This window comes from Camellia sinensis, chromosome 14 (assembly GCF_055761805.1).
Source record: "Camellia sinensis isolate YWXY chromosome 14, ASM5576180v1, whole genome shotgun sequence".
Taxonomy (NCBI): domain Eukaryota; kingdom Viridiplantae; phylum Streptophyta; class Magnoliopsida; order Ericales; family Theaceae; genus Camellia; species Camellia sinensis.
In genome coordinates this window covers 60,822,897-60,842,769 of record NC_138974.1, presented here as the reverse complement: position 1 = coordinate 60,842,769, position 19,873 = coordinate 60,822,897, and the positions used below count along the sequence as shown (strand labels likewise).

Below are 19,873 nucleotides of genomic sequence, written 5' to 3'. Positions count from 1 at the left end.
AAATTCAGTCTGCATGTGTTGATATTGCTGTCTAAATTTTATTAAGTGTATTTTTCTTCATTCTAGTTTTAGGAAAAATCATAGAGAATATAGAATACAGGTTTGCTTCGCCGAACAATTTGTTTTGGAGTGCTACAACAAATTGGTTAAGATCATTGTATCCTGGGAGATAGACGCCACTCAACTGTAAGCACCGTAGTGAGGCGAATCTGTCTTAAAGACAGAGTGTCACACACTCAACGTGGTCTTTTAATTTTTATTTGGTTCAATAAAATAAATTCTGTAATTTTTATTTTATTTTGTTTGCCTTTGTTTCAATTTATTTTATTTACACAGAAGATTGTTCCAACAAGACATGTTGCTATTATGGAACTAATATGATGCAATGTTTATTTTTTATGAAATTAAAATGTTCAAATTTTTTTTTTTTGGTTCTTTAATTATGTAAATCCGTGGTCCTAAACCAATTCAATTCGTGTTTAAATGGATTGGTTCGAATTAGTTCTACAATTTAAACGGATTTGATTGGTTTCAATTTTTCAGGAACCGTAGATAGCGGATTAGCTCTAGTTTTATCACAATCCGAACCAATCGGGACCATACTCACCCCTAGGCGTAAGTCCAGTCTATTTAGATGGCAAGTCAAATCGGATCCAAATCGAGTCTGTGTGGAGTGCAAGTCCACACACATAATAGACTTGCATCCTACGCATACTCCATTTGCACCCTACACAAATTCAACTTACATCCCATACGGGATAAACTTGCACTGTTCACCGACTCAATTTGCACCCCCACACATAAACTTGCACGTAACACAGTGAACTTGCATTGTACCCTCAAATGTGAATTCTTCTTTTCGTGACTAACTTTTACTATTTTTATAACTATTTATAAAGTTAAAATATATTGTGCAATTAATTTTTTAAAACTATTTTTAAAGTTGAAATATAAAATATTTAGTTGAATTTTTAAATTTTATCTTCTAAGTTTTTTTAAAAAAAATAAAAAATAATTTGATAGGAAAATCATTTTCATTTTCATATGATTTTATCTTTTTAAACAAAAATAATGTTTTCTTAATATTTGTATGTTTTTAATTGTATAATTGAGTTAATATTTATTTATTTATTTTCGTCAACCTAGATTACATAAAACAAAAGAGTGAGTTATTTTTAATTTTTTTAATCATTAATACTCAGCATGTGTTGTTTTAAGTTGTACATTTTTACTTAGAGACTTAAATAATATTTGTTATTTAAATAAATTTAGATAGTCTTATTATTCATACCAACTTTAATTATATTTTAATTATGTAATTTTTAAAAATAATATATATTTTTATTTTAAATTTTAAAATTATATATTTACACTGCTGGAAAAATGGCTTTTAGCGGCGTTTTAAAAACGCCGCTATATGTATGAAAAACGCCGCTAATTCCTTTAGTGACGCTTATCACCAAACGTCGAGGACGCGGCCGTCGCTATAAGTTTATGACGCTTTAAAAACGTCGTAAAATTAGTATAGGCGGCGTTTTTAAATGCGATAAATAATGATAAAATGACGTCATCCAATATTTAGCGACGTTTTTAATACGCCGTGATAGATTTTTTTATTTTAAAAAAATGTCCGTTGGCACTGTAGTGGCGTTTTGAAAAAACGCCGTTATAGCTCTTTTTTTTTTAAAAAAAATTGTTCTGAATCTGTTATATTTAACTAAAAAACATACCTTTAATAAAGCTGAAAAATAACAATAATATGAAAAAAATTTACAGCTACTTCAATATATTGACTAAATAAACATTACATGATTGTGTCTGAATCAAAATCAAACAACAAACACAATCAAAAAATAAAAAGAAAAAATAGGTTAAGTCATTTGCTTGCACATGCAGATGCAATGGAATAGTCAAGCATATTACACATCATTACACTGCAGAATAGGGATTCGTATTCAATTAATCATAATAGGTTCATGTACAACAAAGACAATTTTGAGCAGGATACATTCCCAAATCCCAGTCAACACAAAGGAATGCAGAGAGCCCGGTGAACAGTGGCGCTGACACCTTCTCCAACTTCTTCATATAATTTGAAGAGTATCAGCCGTTACCATAATGTAGTCCGACTTCGGCAGATTACTGTTGAATGATACTCGCACAAGAGCTCTACCATGTCGCACTGCCTTCAATCAGGAATAAGAATGCAAGAGTTCAAGCCAAAAAAAAAAAACTTAATAATAGTTATTGGTCAGTGAGATAAATCACTTCATCGACAGTGTTGCCCTAAAAACCACATCAAGAACTTGTATAGTTTCTTGTGAGGTATCAAGTTGTCTACCACGCATGAATTCTTGAAGATGATGTATGTCAGGTTTAGCAGCAAATTTGAATGAGACCTTAAATTCACGATCCTTCCTGCAATTAAAGCAAGCATAGCATTAACTTCAACTAAAGCATACTATATTTTCTTGTTGGCACAAATTTGCATCCAGATAATGACATAAGAGCCACCATCTTACTCAAAATCAATAAGAAAAAGATTAAAGCTAGTTTTCCATTTGAGTTGAAAAGCAATTGATAATAAGGTTACTATTTTCAATGCTCTTCACCAATCACACTTCAATAAAGACATATATATACAACTCAACTATAACAAATTGCAACGAAACCACAAAATAGAGATAACCTTGCTCCTCTATCTAGGTCGACGAGCTTGATGACGAAGTCCTTGGAAGAAAAAGGCAAAGGCCCAGCAGTGTAGACACTCTTCCTTCCATCATAAGCTAGCTGTCGCTTGCCCAAGTGTGACTCACAGTACAATTCAACAAGCTTGTTAATGATTTCCTGATGGAGTTTTTTGGAAATAACCTCAGGTGTGATTGTTACCTATATATGTCATTAAGTGAAATTGTGATTTAACCATAATATCCATATGTGGATAAGAATAAAACAACCAAATGTTAACATCATTGCTACTACTATTCTGTGTATAGCATCAGCAAATGATAAAGTTACATTCAGCAAAGCAAGTAGACAGCAACATAGACATAAAGGTACGAGAACTACTTACCGAGTTACCAAATGCAACAACACCCTTCATGTGGTCAACTTTCATTGCAAGGAAATTATGTTTGACTGCATCAACAAAGATTTTCTCCACAGCAGAAAATTCAAAAAAGGTGATCATTTTAGATAAATTCTCTATATTCATTGACTGATACACCTGAGACACCTGGAAAACAAGAAATGAAAAATATCAAGCACGATGAAAATAGTTTTTAGAAAATGCATAAAATTGGAAAAAAAATAAGTACCGAAAATGAAACCTAGCACCCGTGCACCTGCTGAAGCAATCTTAGAGTGGCAAGCTTTTCCAGCATGGGAATGTATTAAGATAGATGGACCTCTGGTACAGAAGATGCTGAAGCAAGCTTACCCACAAGTTTGGAAATTTTGGTTAACAAAGGCTGCACTTTTGTTGCAAGATCTAGAGGGAGAAACTCATGGTCCAAAAGATGGTAAAGATCTTTTACTTCTTGAGTCACACAGGTCATTACACCTTTTGCAACCTGCCAAAATGTCAAGATCAGACAATGCTGAAAAGAAATCAACATAAACACTTCCCTCTGAAGCATTTTTTTGCAACACAAAGTGCCAAACACCAGTTTCTTTAACAGAATGGCTAATGCACAAAGAAAAGATAATCACATCAGCAGGTTGAGTGTTGATGGGAAAGTTTTGACTAGGGAGGAGGATATCTCTAAAACTATTGTGGAGTTCTATAGCAGGCTTGATTCTGAGCCAAATGTTGGGACCCTAATTGGAAAATTGGGGGTTAGTATGCTATATGAGAAGGATAGGAACTAGTTAAAAATACCATTTTCAGAGGAAGAAGTAATTGAGGCTCCTCAATGATGACTAAGCTCCACGGCCAAGCAGTTTTGCATCCTTTTTTGGGACAAGAGTTTGAGATGAGTACAAATGCCTCCTCTATTACCCCATGTCAAATAAAGGGGTGTAGTGGACATTCAAGATTGAGACCTATTAAATTGATTGACGGTGTCTATAAAATAATTGCCAGTGTTAGCATTGAGATTGAGGAAGGCAATTGCACAGCTCATCTCAGAATCCCATAGTGCTTTCATGCGAGGAAGAGTGATTCTTGTTGAGTTAGTGGCTAATAAGTGTGTTGATTCCAGCCTTAAAACTATCAATCTGGCGATATTTAAAACTCTGGTTGTAAGGTAATTTCAGAATATGTACTAGTATCAACAATACCGTTATATGAGCTAATATCAAATAATATCGACCAATATATTAATAAATATTAAAAAATTTAAGTCTTGATTTAGTTTAGTATATATTGACTGATATTTAAAACTTTGGTTGTAAGCTTTTGAAGACTTTTTTCTTTTTGTTTTTGTTATGAAGAAGAAAACTACAAAGAGAGAGAGAGAGAGAAAAAAACCAACGAACCAAAGTTATTATATTACTAATTAGAAAATGTTGAGAGATCTATTTTCTAAGATAAGCCAATGCTACATTATGCTATCCTAGCTATTCTATGATTCGGAATGGGACAACAACTAACTACTAAGTAAGATATATTCAAATGAAAGCTCTCTATTAGACTATGACTAGGTGGATCAATGCATGATAGGGACCTAGGATTCTAGGACTCTCTTTGCTATTGTTTACTATTGAATGAATTAAAGAGGCCTCAAACAATGCTGGGTTACCAAGTACAAGTCACTACCCAAAAGAAAAAAAAATCTTTTCATTTTTTAAATATTGGGAAAAATGAAAATAAATAAATAAATAAAAAGTTGGAAAAATTCTCTGGAAAACGGCAGAACAGTAGCAAAAACAAGAGCAAGAAAACAAGGGCAAAAAAAAAAACAAGGGCTGGGCTGAACTTACCTTCTTGTTGCTGCGAAAAACAGATGAAATCAACTTCAAAAAAGGGAGGAAATCGACTTCGAGTGGCTCTTGTTGCTGCACTGCAGAAAAGAAAAGACAAAAAAATGTAAAAAACCAAGAAGAAGAATCAAAGAATAAACAAAGAAGAAAAACGATGAAGAAGAAGACGACGAAGAATCGAACAAAGGACACTCACCGGAGTTGACTCAATGTGTAGAGTTTTGGGCTTGGTTGTAAGAGTAACTAGGTTAGGTTTGTTATTTTGAAGTGTGTGTTTGAAGATTGGCTTGTGCAAGTTGTTCCATTACTCAAAGGCATCAAATTTTGAAGTAAAAATCAAGATTTCAACATTCAAAATTTGATGGTTTAACAGTAATGAATATAAACATAGAATATAAACAAGGGCATCAAATTTTAAAACCATCAAATTTTGAAATGAAACAGTAATGAATATAAACATAGAATAGTTCAACAATCAAGTCATCTAACATTGTAGAAGTAAAAATCAAGATTTCAAGAACCAAAATAATAATTGTAGCAATTAATTTTTGAGATTTTATTAACATCTAAGAGTGTTAAAATTCAGTGTCATCAATGAATGAGGGTATACAAATCCTTAAAACATAGATTCAAAATGTTTTTTGTGAAAGCAAAACATCGGTTGACAAAAACTAAACCAAGGCTGAAAGCAAAATGTTCCTTTGAAAGATTGATTCACTAAAATTGGTACTAGAATCAAACAAGCTAGACTGCTAGTTTGATGACAGAGCAAGAACGAGAATGGTTCTGGTGGAGATTAGTAGTGGCACCTATGGTCATGGACATGGGAGGCGTGGAGAAAACAAAACCCATTCTCAGTCTGTCATATGAGAATAATTGAGAACATCCTCAATAAGATCTAAAACTAGACCAAAAAAACAAGTAATGAGAAACACAAATACTTTGGTGTTCACATTAAGTTACTTCAATTCAATACATACAAACATAGATTCAACCATGCCAACCATAGCATATTAGCAACACGCTTATACAATCGGGATGGAAAATTCAACAAGCACTATGAAGTGTCACAGTTACTAACTACTAGTATATTTCATTAAACTGTGAAATTCATTTTCATAGAAATTCACAGATTCTCAGCCCTAACAAGTCTTGACAAATCATAAACTTCAGAGTATGTAGATATTAATTGTGCTATCTATGGTTCGTATGTTCCCTAGTTAACCGACTTCTTAATGTAGAGATATATAGTCCATTATCCTCAAGTTCAATAAGCTTCTGATCAATCCAAAGCAACAAAATAGCACCTGTGTGCATCACCCGATGCTGTCATGTCCTTCCCCGTGCTGATAAGGACTAAAGCTCCCTGGAACTTCCATTTTACCAATAAACTGGTCCATTCCTGCACACAAAACAAGTAGTTTCAAGAACATTGCATTGTTTAGAGATCTCAAACATACAACATGAACATGATCATATGTTTGTTAGCTATACATTAGGATTTAGGATAAATAGAGAACCAAAGCAAGTGGATACATACTTGGAACACTCTCATACATAGCTAAATGACCCAAACTGTCAGATGATATTAAATCACGATCCAATGGAACACATGGGCTCCCCTTTATTTGGCTGTGTATCCAAGCAAAGCATTTCAGCACTTAAGTCGGTACTTTGGACATATACATTTTCAGCCCTTGATGCTGAATTCTCATGGGATTGGATGTTTTTGGGTTTTGTCTTCTTTTCTTTAGGGAACTCGACTTCAGCCTCTGGCTCTGATTCTACATTGTTTGGTACCCTAATCAATTGCTTTCGTTTTTAAGGGTGCATTTTGGGTCGGGTTAACCCGAGTAATGTTCAAAAAGAATAAGTCATAATTAAAAAAAAAATTATCATAATTGAAAATGATATGGGATATAATTAAAGATTTCATTAGTTATAATTAAAAAAATTAATCATAATTTAAAAGCTTTCAGGGTATACAAATCCTTAAAACTTTGTGTACATGAGATTTTTCCCCAAAAAACTTGTAAGACATCCACAGAATTCATGAATGAGAGAAACATTGTGTTGTTTTCATTCATCTCAGAGACAGGAAACCCTAAAATTTCAAATGCATGAACCTAGCAATGGAATTTATTTATTTTTTAATTTTTATGCACATATGCAATGAAAAGGGGAAATAGATTAAAAAGTCAAAAGAAAGAGAGGCAATAGATTTTTTTTCCTCTAGAGGTTAAAAAGGGTGAGACTTTTAGCAAATTCTACATTCTAAGCTCTTTGTTGAAGCTTCATCTTTAAACTTCCAGACCTAACGACCATACCAGATGAACCAATTTTATATAAGCCATCAAGATTGAGTATTACATAATGCTTTGATTGTTTAGCTACCTCCTCGAAAGTATATGATATGAATTACAGAGGGAAAATTGCTTGGAAGCTATCTAATCTGAACAATGCTAATTGAACAAGACATCATGCAATTTCAAATGCAAATAAAGCTAATTGTGTAACAATAAAGCTTCAACAGAGTGCACCAACCAAATTTCAATACTCCAAAAATAAATTAATAAAATATTCAGTGCTATGCTAGAGTTTAGAAATATCCCAAACCATCAATAATCCAAATGAGCTAGAGCAGAAACACCAGCTTTCATTTTTTTTGAAAGATTTTCTGAAACTCTATATTTGAAAGATTTCATTTTTTTTTCTTCCTTTGTTATTGAAAACACAAAACATAACCCTAGAAACCAGTATAGAAACAGAAACCAAATAGATCCACAAGTTTAACAAAAAACAAGAAATAGAGATTACAAATGGGGTGAATGCCTGTATTTTCTACCACCACAGCAAAATCACAGGAAAATCAAAGCAAAATCAAATGAAATGGAGTGATATCACAGCAAAATCAAATGAATCTCAAATGAATCAAGTGAATGCTAGAACTGACATTACAGCACATCCAACTCATCAATGAAAAACAATTACTGAAACAGAGCACATACAACTCATCAATCACTGAAACACAGAGAGAGAGAGCGAGAGAGAGAGAGAGAGAGAGAGAGAGACAGAGAGGAAGAGTTTCAGAGAGAGAGAGAGACAACGGAGCTCACCTTAGTAGACGATGGTGCAGATGGTGGTGGAGGTGGAGCTTCGAAATCGAAATCGAAATCGCTCTGAGATGAAATCACTGAGACCGATCTGAATCTCTGCGAATGATAAGAGTTTAGAGAGGGTTGAGAGAGAGAGAGATTTAGAGAGAGAAAAAGAGCTCACCTACCTCGCCGGTGCAGATTTTGATGTCGGTGGAGCCTCTGAATCTCGAAATCGCTCTGAGAATGATAAAGGCTTAGAGAGAGAGAGAGAGAGAGAGCGCGCGCTGGAGATTTGGGCATAATATTTCTCAGATTCAAAATTAGAATTTGAAAAGAGTGAGAGAGGAAACGCGTGAAGCACACCACATTTGGAGGCGTTTTTAAACGCCTCCAATTATAAAACGGTGTCGTTTTAAATAAAGAATTATGCGACGTTTTATAAAACGTCATTAAATACTAATAAAAGTGACGTTTTAAAAAGCGTCGTTAAAAAAACGCCACCTAAACCTCTTTTTCCTGTAGTGTTAATATGAGCGTCATTTTAAAGATATCATTAATATCTTATTCATTGCGTGTGGTTTCAATTTTCTCAATTCAATTTTTTGAAAATTGATTTTTTTATTTTTAGTGAATATTTTTAAAATTTTAAGAAATATTTTTTACTTTCGTAGATGCATCTTACTTAGATATATCTAAAAATTAAAGTTTTTTAAATAAAATTAATAAATACACAAGATTACGAAAAATGTATTAATTTTTTGTATTTTTTTTATATTTTTGATGTTTAGTGATTTTTTTTTTAAAACAAATTCATAAATATTATACTTTTCAAGTGTATTTATGTTAGGTACATCTAAAAATTAAAAAAATTACTTGAAATATTAAAAAAATTCAATAAAAACAAAAAATATGAAAAATAAAAAAAAATTAATTTTCTAAAAAATGAATCCAGAATTATGAAACCAAACAAGTTGATTAATTTTATAAAAGATAAATTTATATATTAAAAATTATACATATTTTTTTTAAATAAATGAAAATAAAATAAAAAGGAAAAAATAGAAAGAAAGAGAAAGTGAGAAAGGACGGTTGGGGAAGAGAGAGAGAGAGAGAGAGAGAGAGAAGGGAAGGGGAACAGACAAGACAGAAGAGAGACAAATAGAGCTGCAAATAAATCGAGCTGTTCATGACCAAGCTCGGCTTGGCTTGGTTTGGCTCGACTCGATTCGTTTAGTAAACGAACCGAGTTCGAGCTTGACTATTAGGCTCGTTTAGTAAACGAGCTGAGCTCGTGCTCGCATAAGCTCGACTCATTTATCTTTATATAAATTATATAATAAATATATTATTTTTATATTAAATAATATATAAATATATAAATATAATAATATAAATACATTATTTATATATTAAATAATATTTTTAATAATATAAATAATATTAAAAAAAAATTATCGAGCCGAGCCGAGTTCGAGCGCAGTTTCTTATCGAGCTGAGCTCGAGCTCAATAAACGAGCTCGTTAAGTAAATGAGCCAAGCTCGAGCTCAGTAAAACTAAGTTCGGCTCGGCTCGTTTGCACCAGACAAGGAAGAAAGAGGGTGATGAGTGATGATGAGTTGGCGCGTGCTAGGATAATTCCCCACTTTTGTAATTAAAATTATTTTATTTATTTATCTTGTAATTTTAAAAAGTTTTCCATTGATTTGTAGTATAGTTTTTCAACCCCCACTGATAAGTAATGGTTCCTATATTAATTAATATATTAAGTGTAACTATTACAACATGAAGCTTTGTATTACATTAAATATATATAATTTTGCCATAAATTTTATATTGAATTATTATCTTTTTAACTGTTGAAATATCCTTTCAAACTGTGAGATTGTTTGGTGTAATTTGTCTGAATTGCTTATAAATTTTTATTTATTAATTTTTAGAAGCTTGTCAAGATATTTTCTATAATATAACTTTTATTTACAATTTATTAGACAAAAGTATTTTAAATATATTTTTTTAAGTTAATTTTTTAAAAGTTGAATAAGTATTTTTAAATTATATTATTTAATTTTTAATTTTTAAATTATAATAAGCTGAATCAGACAAGTTTTATCATAGTTTGTCCAATTGATTCACACACGTAGCAGGTACCCCGCAAAAAATAAATAAATAAATAAATAAAAAAAATAATCTCATTTAAGTAAAGAGAGGAGATGCTGCCAAAACATTGACTTGGGACATAAAAGGGCTCTTTTTTTTTTTTTAATAATTAAATGCAACGTGCTTATCCATGTTTGAAGAGGAGGTGGAATATGGGTAGCATGGTTGGTTGGCCATTATGTGCCACGTGTACGGATGGGATTGCATTATTTGAGAAGTATGATGTTGCTTTAGGGTGCAAAATGTGTCTCGTGGAATGGGGACACATAAACCACCATACCTGTAAGAGATCTCCATCCATTGTGATCTTCATCCATTATGTTTGTGTGATTTTGAGGTCTGATTTGAAAATAAGTTGTTTTAATAATTTTTTAATTTTTTTATAAAAAGATATAAAATAAATAATAATTTTTTAATTTTTTTATAAAAAGATATAAAATAAATATAAAAAGTAATGTGATAATTTATAATAATTTTTAATTTTTTAAATAAAATATATAATTAATAAACGAGATCTAAATATATAAATAATGAGAGATCATGGTTCATATTTTGAGGATAGTGGGCAATGTATGTATGCCAAATGTGCTTCAACACTATCCACCCATACAAAATGTGCTTCAACAGAAACACCCACCCATCCTCTATTCTCTTTAGGCTTTGGAAAATCTACTCTACTACAGATCTATACAATACACACACACACACACTCGCTTTAGATTTGATATGTGACTACCCCTTCAGATGTGATACTTCATGTTTGATTTGTGTCTCTTTGTGATGTGATCCACTGCTACTATGTGCTTTTTTTTTTTTTTTTTTTTTTTTAGTAGTTCATGTTTGATTTGTGTCTCTTTGTGATGTGATCCATTGCTACTATGTGGTTCTTTTTTTTTTCGATAATTCATGTTTGATTTGTGTCTCTTTGTGATGTGATCCGCTGCTATCACTACAGAAATAACATATTTGGCAATTAAAATATTAGTCGCTAAAAGTTTTATGTTTGGTCGCCGAAAGTCAATGGTGACTAAATTTTTTTGCCGCCAAGGTTGTCAGGTATACTCTGTCGGTGATAGTATTGGCGACTAAAGTATTTTTGATTGGTAATGTAAAACTTTAGGCTATTAAACTTTCGTTAGTCGCCAAAGGTCACCTTTTGACGACTAAAATATTAGTCGCCGAAAGTTCTTACATTAAACTGAATTCAACTATTAGAGACTAAAGTTTTAGTTGGCAATATAAATTTTGTCGCAAATAATAATACATTTTGTGACTACACATTTTAGTCTGTAATATAATAATACATTTAGCGACCAAATAGTTTAGTCGTTGTTAGTTTTACCGACTACACATTTTAGTCGCCAAAAGCTTGGATATTTTCATTTCGTTATTTTTTACGACCAAACATTTTAGTTGCCAAAGGATGCCGTGTTTTTCGTAACTAAAATATTTAGTTAGCAATAGTTTTTTCCCTCATTCTAATTTGTTTTGGCTACTAACTGTTTGGTCGGCAAAAGCCATTTGTTTCTTTTTTTACTGCTAAATAATTAGGCAACAAAACCTTTGCTTGCATTTTTGGCTATCAACATATTTAGTCGCCAAAAATTATATAATTTTTTTTATTTAATTTCTCAACTACCTGTATCCATTATTAGTGCAACTAGTACCCTGTATAAACAATGTAATCCATCAATACTGATTATATTATCAACCATTCGACAACGTGCATACATTTTACTTCCAACCATTCAAAAAATTCATATTGAACATCAAATTCTTAATGTAATACGAATTCCATACAAACCAAGTATAATCCAATCTCAAAAATTTAATTCCATACATAACAAAGGATTAACCGAAATTAATATCCAAAAGATAATATGTACCACACTAAAAAGATAATCTGTATCTCCCCAAAAACTAATTTGTACCACATCCAATGCTAATTTGTACCGCGCCAAAAAAGTAAATTGTACAAACCATTATAAGGACAGAGGTATAAAAACAATGCCCTTCCGTATTTGTCAAAAAAAATCATATCCACAATTCTACGTCAAAAATCATCTACAAAAATAAAATTAATCATTAGTATTTACTAAATATTGGCATATTTAAAATTATAAAAAAAAACATATAAAACTCGAACTTAATTAATCTTTTCAAATTAACCATTAGTTTTGCATACTCAAATATATATGAAATAAAAATATGTAAAACTCGAATGCATATATTAGGCAACCAGTAATATTTTACAAGTAATCATTCTACATAATTATAAGTATTTTTCCATTTTTGGCGACTAAAACGTCGTTTTCAACTAAGTTTATAACATTTTCAACTCTAACTCCCAACTTACATGTCATATGTACAACCACAGATTAGGACCTTGTGCCCTCTCAAGGTGTTAAGTCATGGCTTCAGATTAGCACACGGGAAGTGACATGATTACCAATATCATTTGCGTATTGAAGACTAATAAAAAAAATTAAATTTTTAAAAAAAAAAACCTTTCCTATGTGAAATTTAGGAACCAAATGAAATGCATATTACTGCCATCTTCATATTGACAGCATATACAAATGAGATTTGCAAGAATCTTCTTAGTAATATATCAGGAGCTCATACATGAGAAATCAAAGGATTGAAACAAGCTAACAACCCACTCATCCAACTCTATTGACCAACTCTACTTCTAGTTACTGTAGAAATGACTCCATCCAACTATATGTTTTAGGCTACCATAATTTTTTATGTAAAATCTGTAAGTGGAGACAAAGGAAAAGATCAAATAACGTTGAACTTAAATTAATATTGAATATATAGAAACCATTTTTTTAACAATCTAGATAACTAGAAAAGCATGATAATATGTTCTTTTTTTTTCTCTTTTTTTTTTTTTTTTGGAACAATGCTACTATATAACTTGGCTTAAGTTTTTTGGGTCATGTTGGTAGACCGATTTTCTTCAGGTTACTTGGGCCAACTGGCAGTGAGGTAGTCATACTCTACGAAATTCATTGCCTCTTTCATAGAAGAGAACACAAATGGTGGAGCTGAAGAAGAGCAAGAAAGGAAACATATTGGTAACAACAAAGAAAGAGTAAAAGAAGACAATTAGCAACATTGCTCTCTAACCTGTGTATGAAACTATTTTTTAATGAGAACACTTTCAATTTACACTCCATTCGTGGCACTTTCATCAACTCTAAGAAGAACTATCACAGACATGTTAAAAGCATGTGAATCAAAACAAAATGAAAACAAAGCAGGTTTAGACACATATGAAGTAATCCTCCGAACCATATAAGGCAGTGCGAACCACAATTATGAAACAGGATGTTATAATTGAAGATGAAGGAAAACAATCTGACTAACCTTTTCACATTTTCCTAAGTTCTCTTTATCGCCATTGTAATTCTGATCATGGAACAGAAACATAATTTGGCACATAAATATGGATATGATAAATGGATATCAGCCCAACATTTTCAAGACAAGGGTTATGGTTACTGGTAAGTTCTTCTAACCTCAAGTAAAGTACTCTACTCACAATTGGAATTTATGGCCACTGGTAAGTTTAATGTCCCAACCTCTATTCTAGGGAAGTTATGGCTAGTGTTGTAGTTACTTTGAAAAACATCGAATGTGCATCATCGTTCTGCAAACATTAACTAAATAAATTTGTAGTAATTGTAGGAGTAGGTTGTTTGGTTGTCTAGAATTAAAATTTTGCATAGAATAGAATTAACTTTCGGGAATTTTACAAATGGTTATTCATTTCAGAATTTTATTGATCCTTGAAGTAGAGGTTCCTTTATGAGTCTATTATATTGTGTAAAATTTTCCAAAGAAAATTCAAAGGGATAAATACTAGAACTTAAAAATTGTTAGGAATCAGTAAGCACCAATAAACAAAGGAACCACCAACAACATATCCATGTATAGAAAAATTGGAATTAACAGAAACGTATGATTAGTTTATCAAAGAGTAACGAGAACTCCGACTAAAATATATAAACATCACACCACTATGCACAATTGAGCACCCAATAATAGATTATCAGTACATGAACATATAACCAAAATCTATAACAGAAACACATCTAAACTCTATAACAAAATAGTAAGAGAATTGTCCACTAAAAATAACATCATCAGCTCTGCCTCTACCACTCTCATCAAAAACCTCCATAACCCACAGTTACATCCATGTTCACCATCTCAACTCCTCATCATCATCCTCATCAAAACGCTCACTACTACTGAGAGGGTAATTTATAAGTAAATTGGGCTGAGCTAAGGAAGGGCCTTCTTTATAAATTGGGCCGCACAATGGGCCGGGGTAAGGGTTGACATAGCTCGGTCTTAGAGCTAACGAGTTGGACCCAGGTGAAGTTCGGACCGAGCTAAGCATCACGCATGGTGTCGCCGAGCTAAGGTTGCCATTGGGCATAGTTAGCTCGGCCTTAAGTAAATAGCCCAGTTGGAGTATGCCTAAACGAGGTACAGGCAATAAAGGGAAGATCCGAGCTAGGTAAAGCTCGGTCAAATCTACCGCTTAAGCATGGCAATGTTAGCTCGGTCGTTTTGTCATACTACCGAGCTAAAACCATTTCACTTGGTTAAAGTAGTGATAAGGGTGTTAAGGGATAGGCATTACCTTTTACAAGTGTGATTCCTAGGAGGACTCTACATTAAGGAGTAAGAGTCCTACTAGGATTGTGCCAGGCAAAAACTAACTCTCAACAGAACCTATGTACAGATAACACAACTTTGAGTTTCGGAATACATAGGGCTTTTGTCTATTTGTCTATTTTGCTGACTTAAGCATTGGAGATGTATCCGGCACACACTTGCCGGCTAGCTCACGTTTGTGTTTTCAAGGAATAAAGCGACGACGTTTGGAGGAGCGCAAACTTGATCAATAGGATTATATGAGAACATTATTTCGTACTCGCACAATTGGCGCCGTCTGTGGGAATTTCAGAAAGAACAAAACCTCTTGATCGAGTTTTTCTCTTTAGTTGGAAGCAATGGCGCACAATGAAGACTTGCCGCAATCAACTATTGATGGGCAAATCCTGGAAGGGGGTGGGAGGCGCGAAGGTTTGCCTTCTATCCCTCCCATGGTGGATTTAGAACCCCAGCAACAGAACCCCCAGAGGGATGCAAGGGGGAGGCAGGCTGGCAGCCCCCGTCGCTCTCAAAGTCCTGAAAGACAGAGGCGGAGGATGGACCCTCAAGTTCTGGAGGATCGCGTGAAGGAGCAGAACGAGTTAATAAGGAGGATGGCGGTAGACATGGAGTCAATGAAGCGCCAGATAAAAGGAAAAGGGATGGCGACAGGAGAAGGACGCAAATGCAACACGCCCTCTCGCCACTCAGAGGATCGTGACAGGTAGTAGGTCACCCCATCGCAAGCAGAGAGTAGGAGCCTTAGAACAGGCGACACTCAGTCGAGGACCTCCAGGACTCGTCACTCCAGGTCTGAGAGAACGAGAACTGAGAGGTCGGTTATTAAGGGAAGCATCTATCGGCCCTCGCACACACACCAAACGACATCTAGGCACACGGAGTTGCCTAGATCATCTGACTTGCAAATAGTGCTTGAAGAAAGGGCCCGATGGAAGGAGGATACTAGGGTATGCGACCCGTGCAGAGTTTCAGCCCTTCAGCAGTTGGCCCCTCGGACGCATGGAAGCGTCGAGGTACAAATGCCAATGTCGCGCCTTGCTTACGAACCAACAGACAAAGTATTAGCAAGGTTACAGAGCTCGCCGTTCGTTCCAGTAATTGAGAACGCGCCATTACCTTCAGGCTTCTACCAGCTCAAATTCACCACTTATGAGGGGAAGATAGACCCCTACATGCACTTAAGCCACTTTCGCCAAGTTATGGCAGTATATCGGCGAAACGAGGCTTTAATGTGCATCCTATTTCTATCCAGCCTTGGCGACGTAGGTTTAACCTGGTTCGAAAGGCTACCAGAAGGCAGCATCACCTCCTGGGCACAATTGGCAGAGGCGTTCGTGACTAGGTTCAGAATGAACGCCAAGACACCAGTGGAGATCGATCAGCTACTCTTCATTGACATGGGCGACAAGGAGATGCTGAGATCCTACAACAGTCGTTATTGGGAAACCTTCAACCAGATTAGGGATTGCCCTACAAACCTCGCCATTGCACAATACAAACGGGGTCTGCCAGTCGGTAACAAATTTAGGGACTCAATCATTATGACGCCACCCCTCACGATGGAGGCCTTAATGGAGAGAGTGCACCAACATATTTGCGTGGAGGAAGATAGCGCCCGTGTTAAAGCGAAATTTGGCACCACAGCAATGTCAGATAAAAAGACTACAGCAAAAGTCAACACGGTAGAACAACCAAGTAAGAATGGGCGAGGCAGGCGGGCCAACAGAGAGGACCCAAACAAAAGGAGGTTAAGAGTTCGCACTGCCATTACCACAGTGTTCAAAAAATCAATCTACCGGATTCTTAGTGAAATACGCAATGAACCTTTTGTCCGATGGCCAGCTAAGTTGGGAGAAACACAAAAAGACTATGATGAGAGGTCTCGGTGCACCTTCCATGATGAAAAGGGGCACCGCACTGAAAATTACACGTTGTTGAGGCAGCATTTGGAGGAGTTAGTGGCAATTGGGCACCTGGACCAATACATAGGAGGAGGGACATAGCCAGCCCCCCAGAACCACAACAACCCAAATGGGATGTCGATCGATGCTCCACCTCAGGGCGTAATTAACGTAATACATGGGATATTCGAACCTGAGCGGGTATATGAGCTCAGGGGGATGATCAAAAAGGCTGAGCACTTAAGGGAGGTATTAAGTGCACAACCTATCATAAAAAATGGGAGAACAGAGGCCACAAATGTCATATCATTTTCGGACAAAGATTTAGCGAGGATATACTGCCCTCGCAATGATGCACTAGTTGTCACTCTACGTGTCAAGAATTTCGACATCAAGCGGATTTTGATTGACCAAGGAAGCTCATGTGAGATAATGTATTACGAAACCTTCAAACAACTGAAACTGAAGGACAAAGACCTGGCACCTGTAACATATCCCCTAATTGGGTTTAACTCAATGCCAGAGTGGCCAGTGGGCAAGATAATCCTCCCAGTCAAGGCAGGAACCATAACGAAACAGGTGGAATTTTGGATATTGAAAGTCCCTTCCACTTACAACATAATCCTAGGGAGGACATGGTTGCACGCTATGCGATCGGTAGCATCAACCTACCATCAAGTATTGCGGTTTCCCAATGAAGCTGGAGTAATTGAAGAGGTCTTTGGAGACCAAATTATGTCAAAACAGTGCTTCGTCACAGTAAATGGCAGCCGTATTGCAAAAGGGTATGTACAGATGGTTGAAGAGCCAGAAACCAATGAACTATTTATGGATGTCGGCAAGGAAGCTGATCAGAAGGTAGTAAAAGACTTGGTAGAGGTAAGAATAGATGAAAAGAACCCAGAGAAGTTCTTTTTGCTCGGCTCGTCTTTGTCCAACACTAAGAGAATAGAGGTCATGGAATTCTTAACCTTTAACATCGAAGTGTTTGCCTGGACGCCGTATGATATGTCTGGCATTGACCCAAACTTCATCTGTCACCAACTGAACGTCCACCCAACTGCTAGACCAATTATACAGCACACTCGCAGATCAACACTACACCATGCCGAGATAGTGGCGGAAAAAGTGAGAAACTTGCTGGAGGTAGGAGCTATCAGAGAAGTGCACTATCCTAGGTGGATCTCCAATACCATAGTAGTGCCAAAGAAGAATGGAAAATAGCGTGTCTGTGTGGACTACAAAGCAGTCAACAAGGCATGGCCAAAGGACAATTTTTTCCTACCACGGATAGACCAACTGGTAGACTTAACGGCATGGCACAATCGACTTAGCTTCCTTGATGCGTACAGAGGTTACCATCAGATCGCTATGTATAAACCAGACCAAGAGGTCACATCCTTTTTAACTCATAGAGGATTGTATTGTTACGAGGTCATGCCCTTTGGCCTAAAAAATGTAGGGGCCACATTCTAACGGATGGTCACCAAGATATTTGAACCATTGTTAGGCAGAACAATGGAGGTTTACGCAGATGACATGGTGGTCAAAAGCAAGGATGAGAAGGAGCATCTCAGGGACCTAGGTGAAATGTTCCAGATTCTGAAGAAGAACAAGTTGCGCCTAAATGCATCCAAGTGTGCGTTCGGCATAGGATTAGGCAAATTCCTAGGCTTTCTGTTGACCAACCGAGGTATAAAAGCAGACCTTTCGCAGATCAAAGCAATCCAAGATCTAGAAAGCCCCAACACAGTAAAAGAGGTGCAGTATCTCACTAGCCTAGCTGTCGTACTCAACCGGTTCATAAGTCGATCGTCAAACAGATGTCGACCATTCTTCCAAGCATTAAGGGCCATGTTTGAGTGAGATGAAGAATGCGACCGCGCTCTAGAAAGTTTGAAAGAGTAGAGCTCTTTTTGTACTTAGCAGTTTCACAACACGCAGTCAGCGCAGTGTTGGTCAGAGCGGAAGGAATCTAACACCTGTCCATCTTTTATGTTAGCAAAACCTTGCTGGGCGCAGAAACTAGGTACCTACCATTGGAAAAACTGGCCTTAGCCTTGATGATGGCCTCAAGGAAGCTGTCGCATTACTTCCACGCTCACACCATAATCGTCCTAATATCTTTTTCATTAAATGCTTTGTTTGAGAGGGCAAACTTTTCTGGGCGAATCTTGAAGTGGGCAGTGGAATTGGGACAATTTGAAATCAAGTTTCAACCCAGAACCGCAATAAAAGCCCAAACTTTGGCAGACTTTGTGGCAGAGTTCACACCAGGAAGCCATCACATCTGCCCAGTTGACTTGGCTGATATAACAGAAAAGGGGATGGAAAGTGCCGCAAGAACTGTGCAACCTCCAAAACAAGATGCCCGGCCACATCCCAAGGCATACCAGATTGAAGAAAGGCAAGAAGAGGCAAGCCGTGCTATACCCAGCAAAGACTCATCAACAAGCAAAAACTTGGTATAGTTAGATAGTGAAGAGCAAAACCCAACAGTAGGCATGGACTTGGAAGAAAACATCAGTAACACTCATGACCCCAAGACATCATCTGATCCCTCCACTTGTTGGAAGCTATTCGTTGGAGAGATGTGGAAGCTCTTCTATCCAATAGGCACGGTGTAGGACTTGGCATAGTCCTCATCTCACTAGATGGCCAATAGTGGAACAAGCAGTCAACCTTGGCTTCCCAACATCAAACAATGAAGCAGAGTGTGAAACACTTTTAGCAGGCCTAAAATCAGCACTCTTCATGCAAGCCGTCGAGCTAATGGTTTACAGTGACTCCCAACTGGTAGTAAACTAGATTTCAGGTGACTACGAAGCGAAATATGAGAGGATGGCTAAGTACCGAGAGTTAGTCAGAAAGGAAATCATGAAATTGGACGTAGTGTGGATAGAACAGATTGGCCGAGAAGAAAACAGTAGAGCAGACGAACTAGCAGGCTTTGCTTCGATGGCAGATACATCCATTCCACATCCATTACTGATCGACTTCCTACCAAGACCAAGCATTGAAGAACCTGAAGTAGCTGAGGCATGTTGCGCCGAACTAGGCCTTTCATGGATGGATCCCATTATAGTATTCTTAAAAGA

At 35.8% G+C, this 19,873-nt stretch overlaps 1 protein-coding gene across 4 annotated transcripts; it reads right to left on the bottom strand.

The window, feature by feature from the left end:
• Positions 1–1,854: 1,854 nt before the first annotated feature.
• LOC114261831 (protein argonaute 1-like) lies at positions 1,855–8,311 on the bottom strand. 4 transcript variants are annotated; one of them, XM_082906370.1, is made up of 8 exons: positions 8,203–8,311; positions 8,040–8,135; positions 6,231–6,325; positions 4,924–5,003; positions 3,345–3,572; positions 3,074–3,235; positions 2,690–2,889; positions 1,855–2,418 (listed from the first exon to the last, which is right to left on the bottom strand). In XM_082906370.1, the coding sequence occupies exons 5-8, from the start codon at positions 3,381–3,383 to the stop codon at positions 2,265–2,267; spliced, it is 555 nt and encodes a 184-aa protein (XP_082762496.1). In that variant the 5' UTR covers positions 3,384–3,572; positions 4,924–5,003; positions 6,231–6,325; positions 8,040–8,135; positions 8,203–8,311; the 3' UTR covers positions 1,855–2,264. The 4 variants fall into 4 exon arrangements, with proteins under 4 accessions (XP_082762496.1, XP_082762497.1, XP_082762499.1 ...); XM_082906371.1 differs by having other exon boundaries at positions 8,207–8,306; XM_082906373.1 differs by lacking the exon at positions 4,924–5,003.
• Positions 8,312–19,873: the final 11,562 nt, after the last annotated feature.

What these genes read in the sequence shown, in the direction of transcription:
- LOC114261831 (XM_082906370.1), bottom strand. Translation starts at nt 3,383, where the DNA reads ATGCTGGAAAAGCTTGCCACTCTAAGATTGCTTCAGCAG. An exon ending in CTCTAAGATTGCTTCAGCAG is followed by an intron (nt 3,236 to 3,344) that starts GTGCACGGGTGC and finishes CTTGTTTTCCAG; the next exon opens with GTGTCTCAGGTGTATCAGTC. An exon ending in GACCTAGATAGAGGAGCAAG is followed by an intron (nt 2,419 to 2,689) that starts GTTATCTCTATT and finishes CTTTAATTGCAG; the next exon opens with GAAGGATCGTGAATTTAAGG.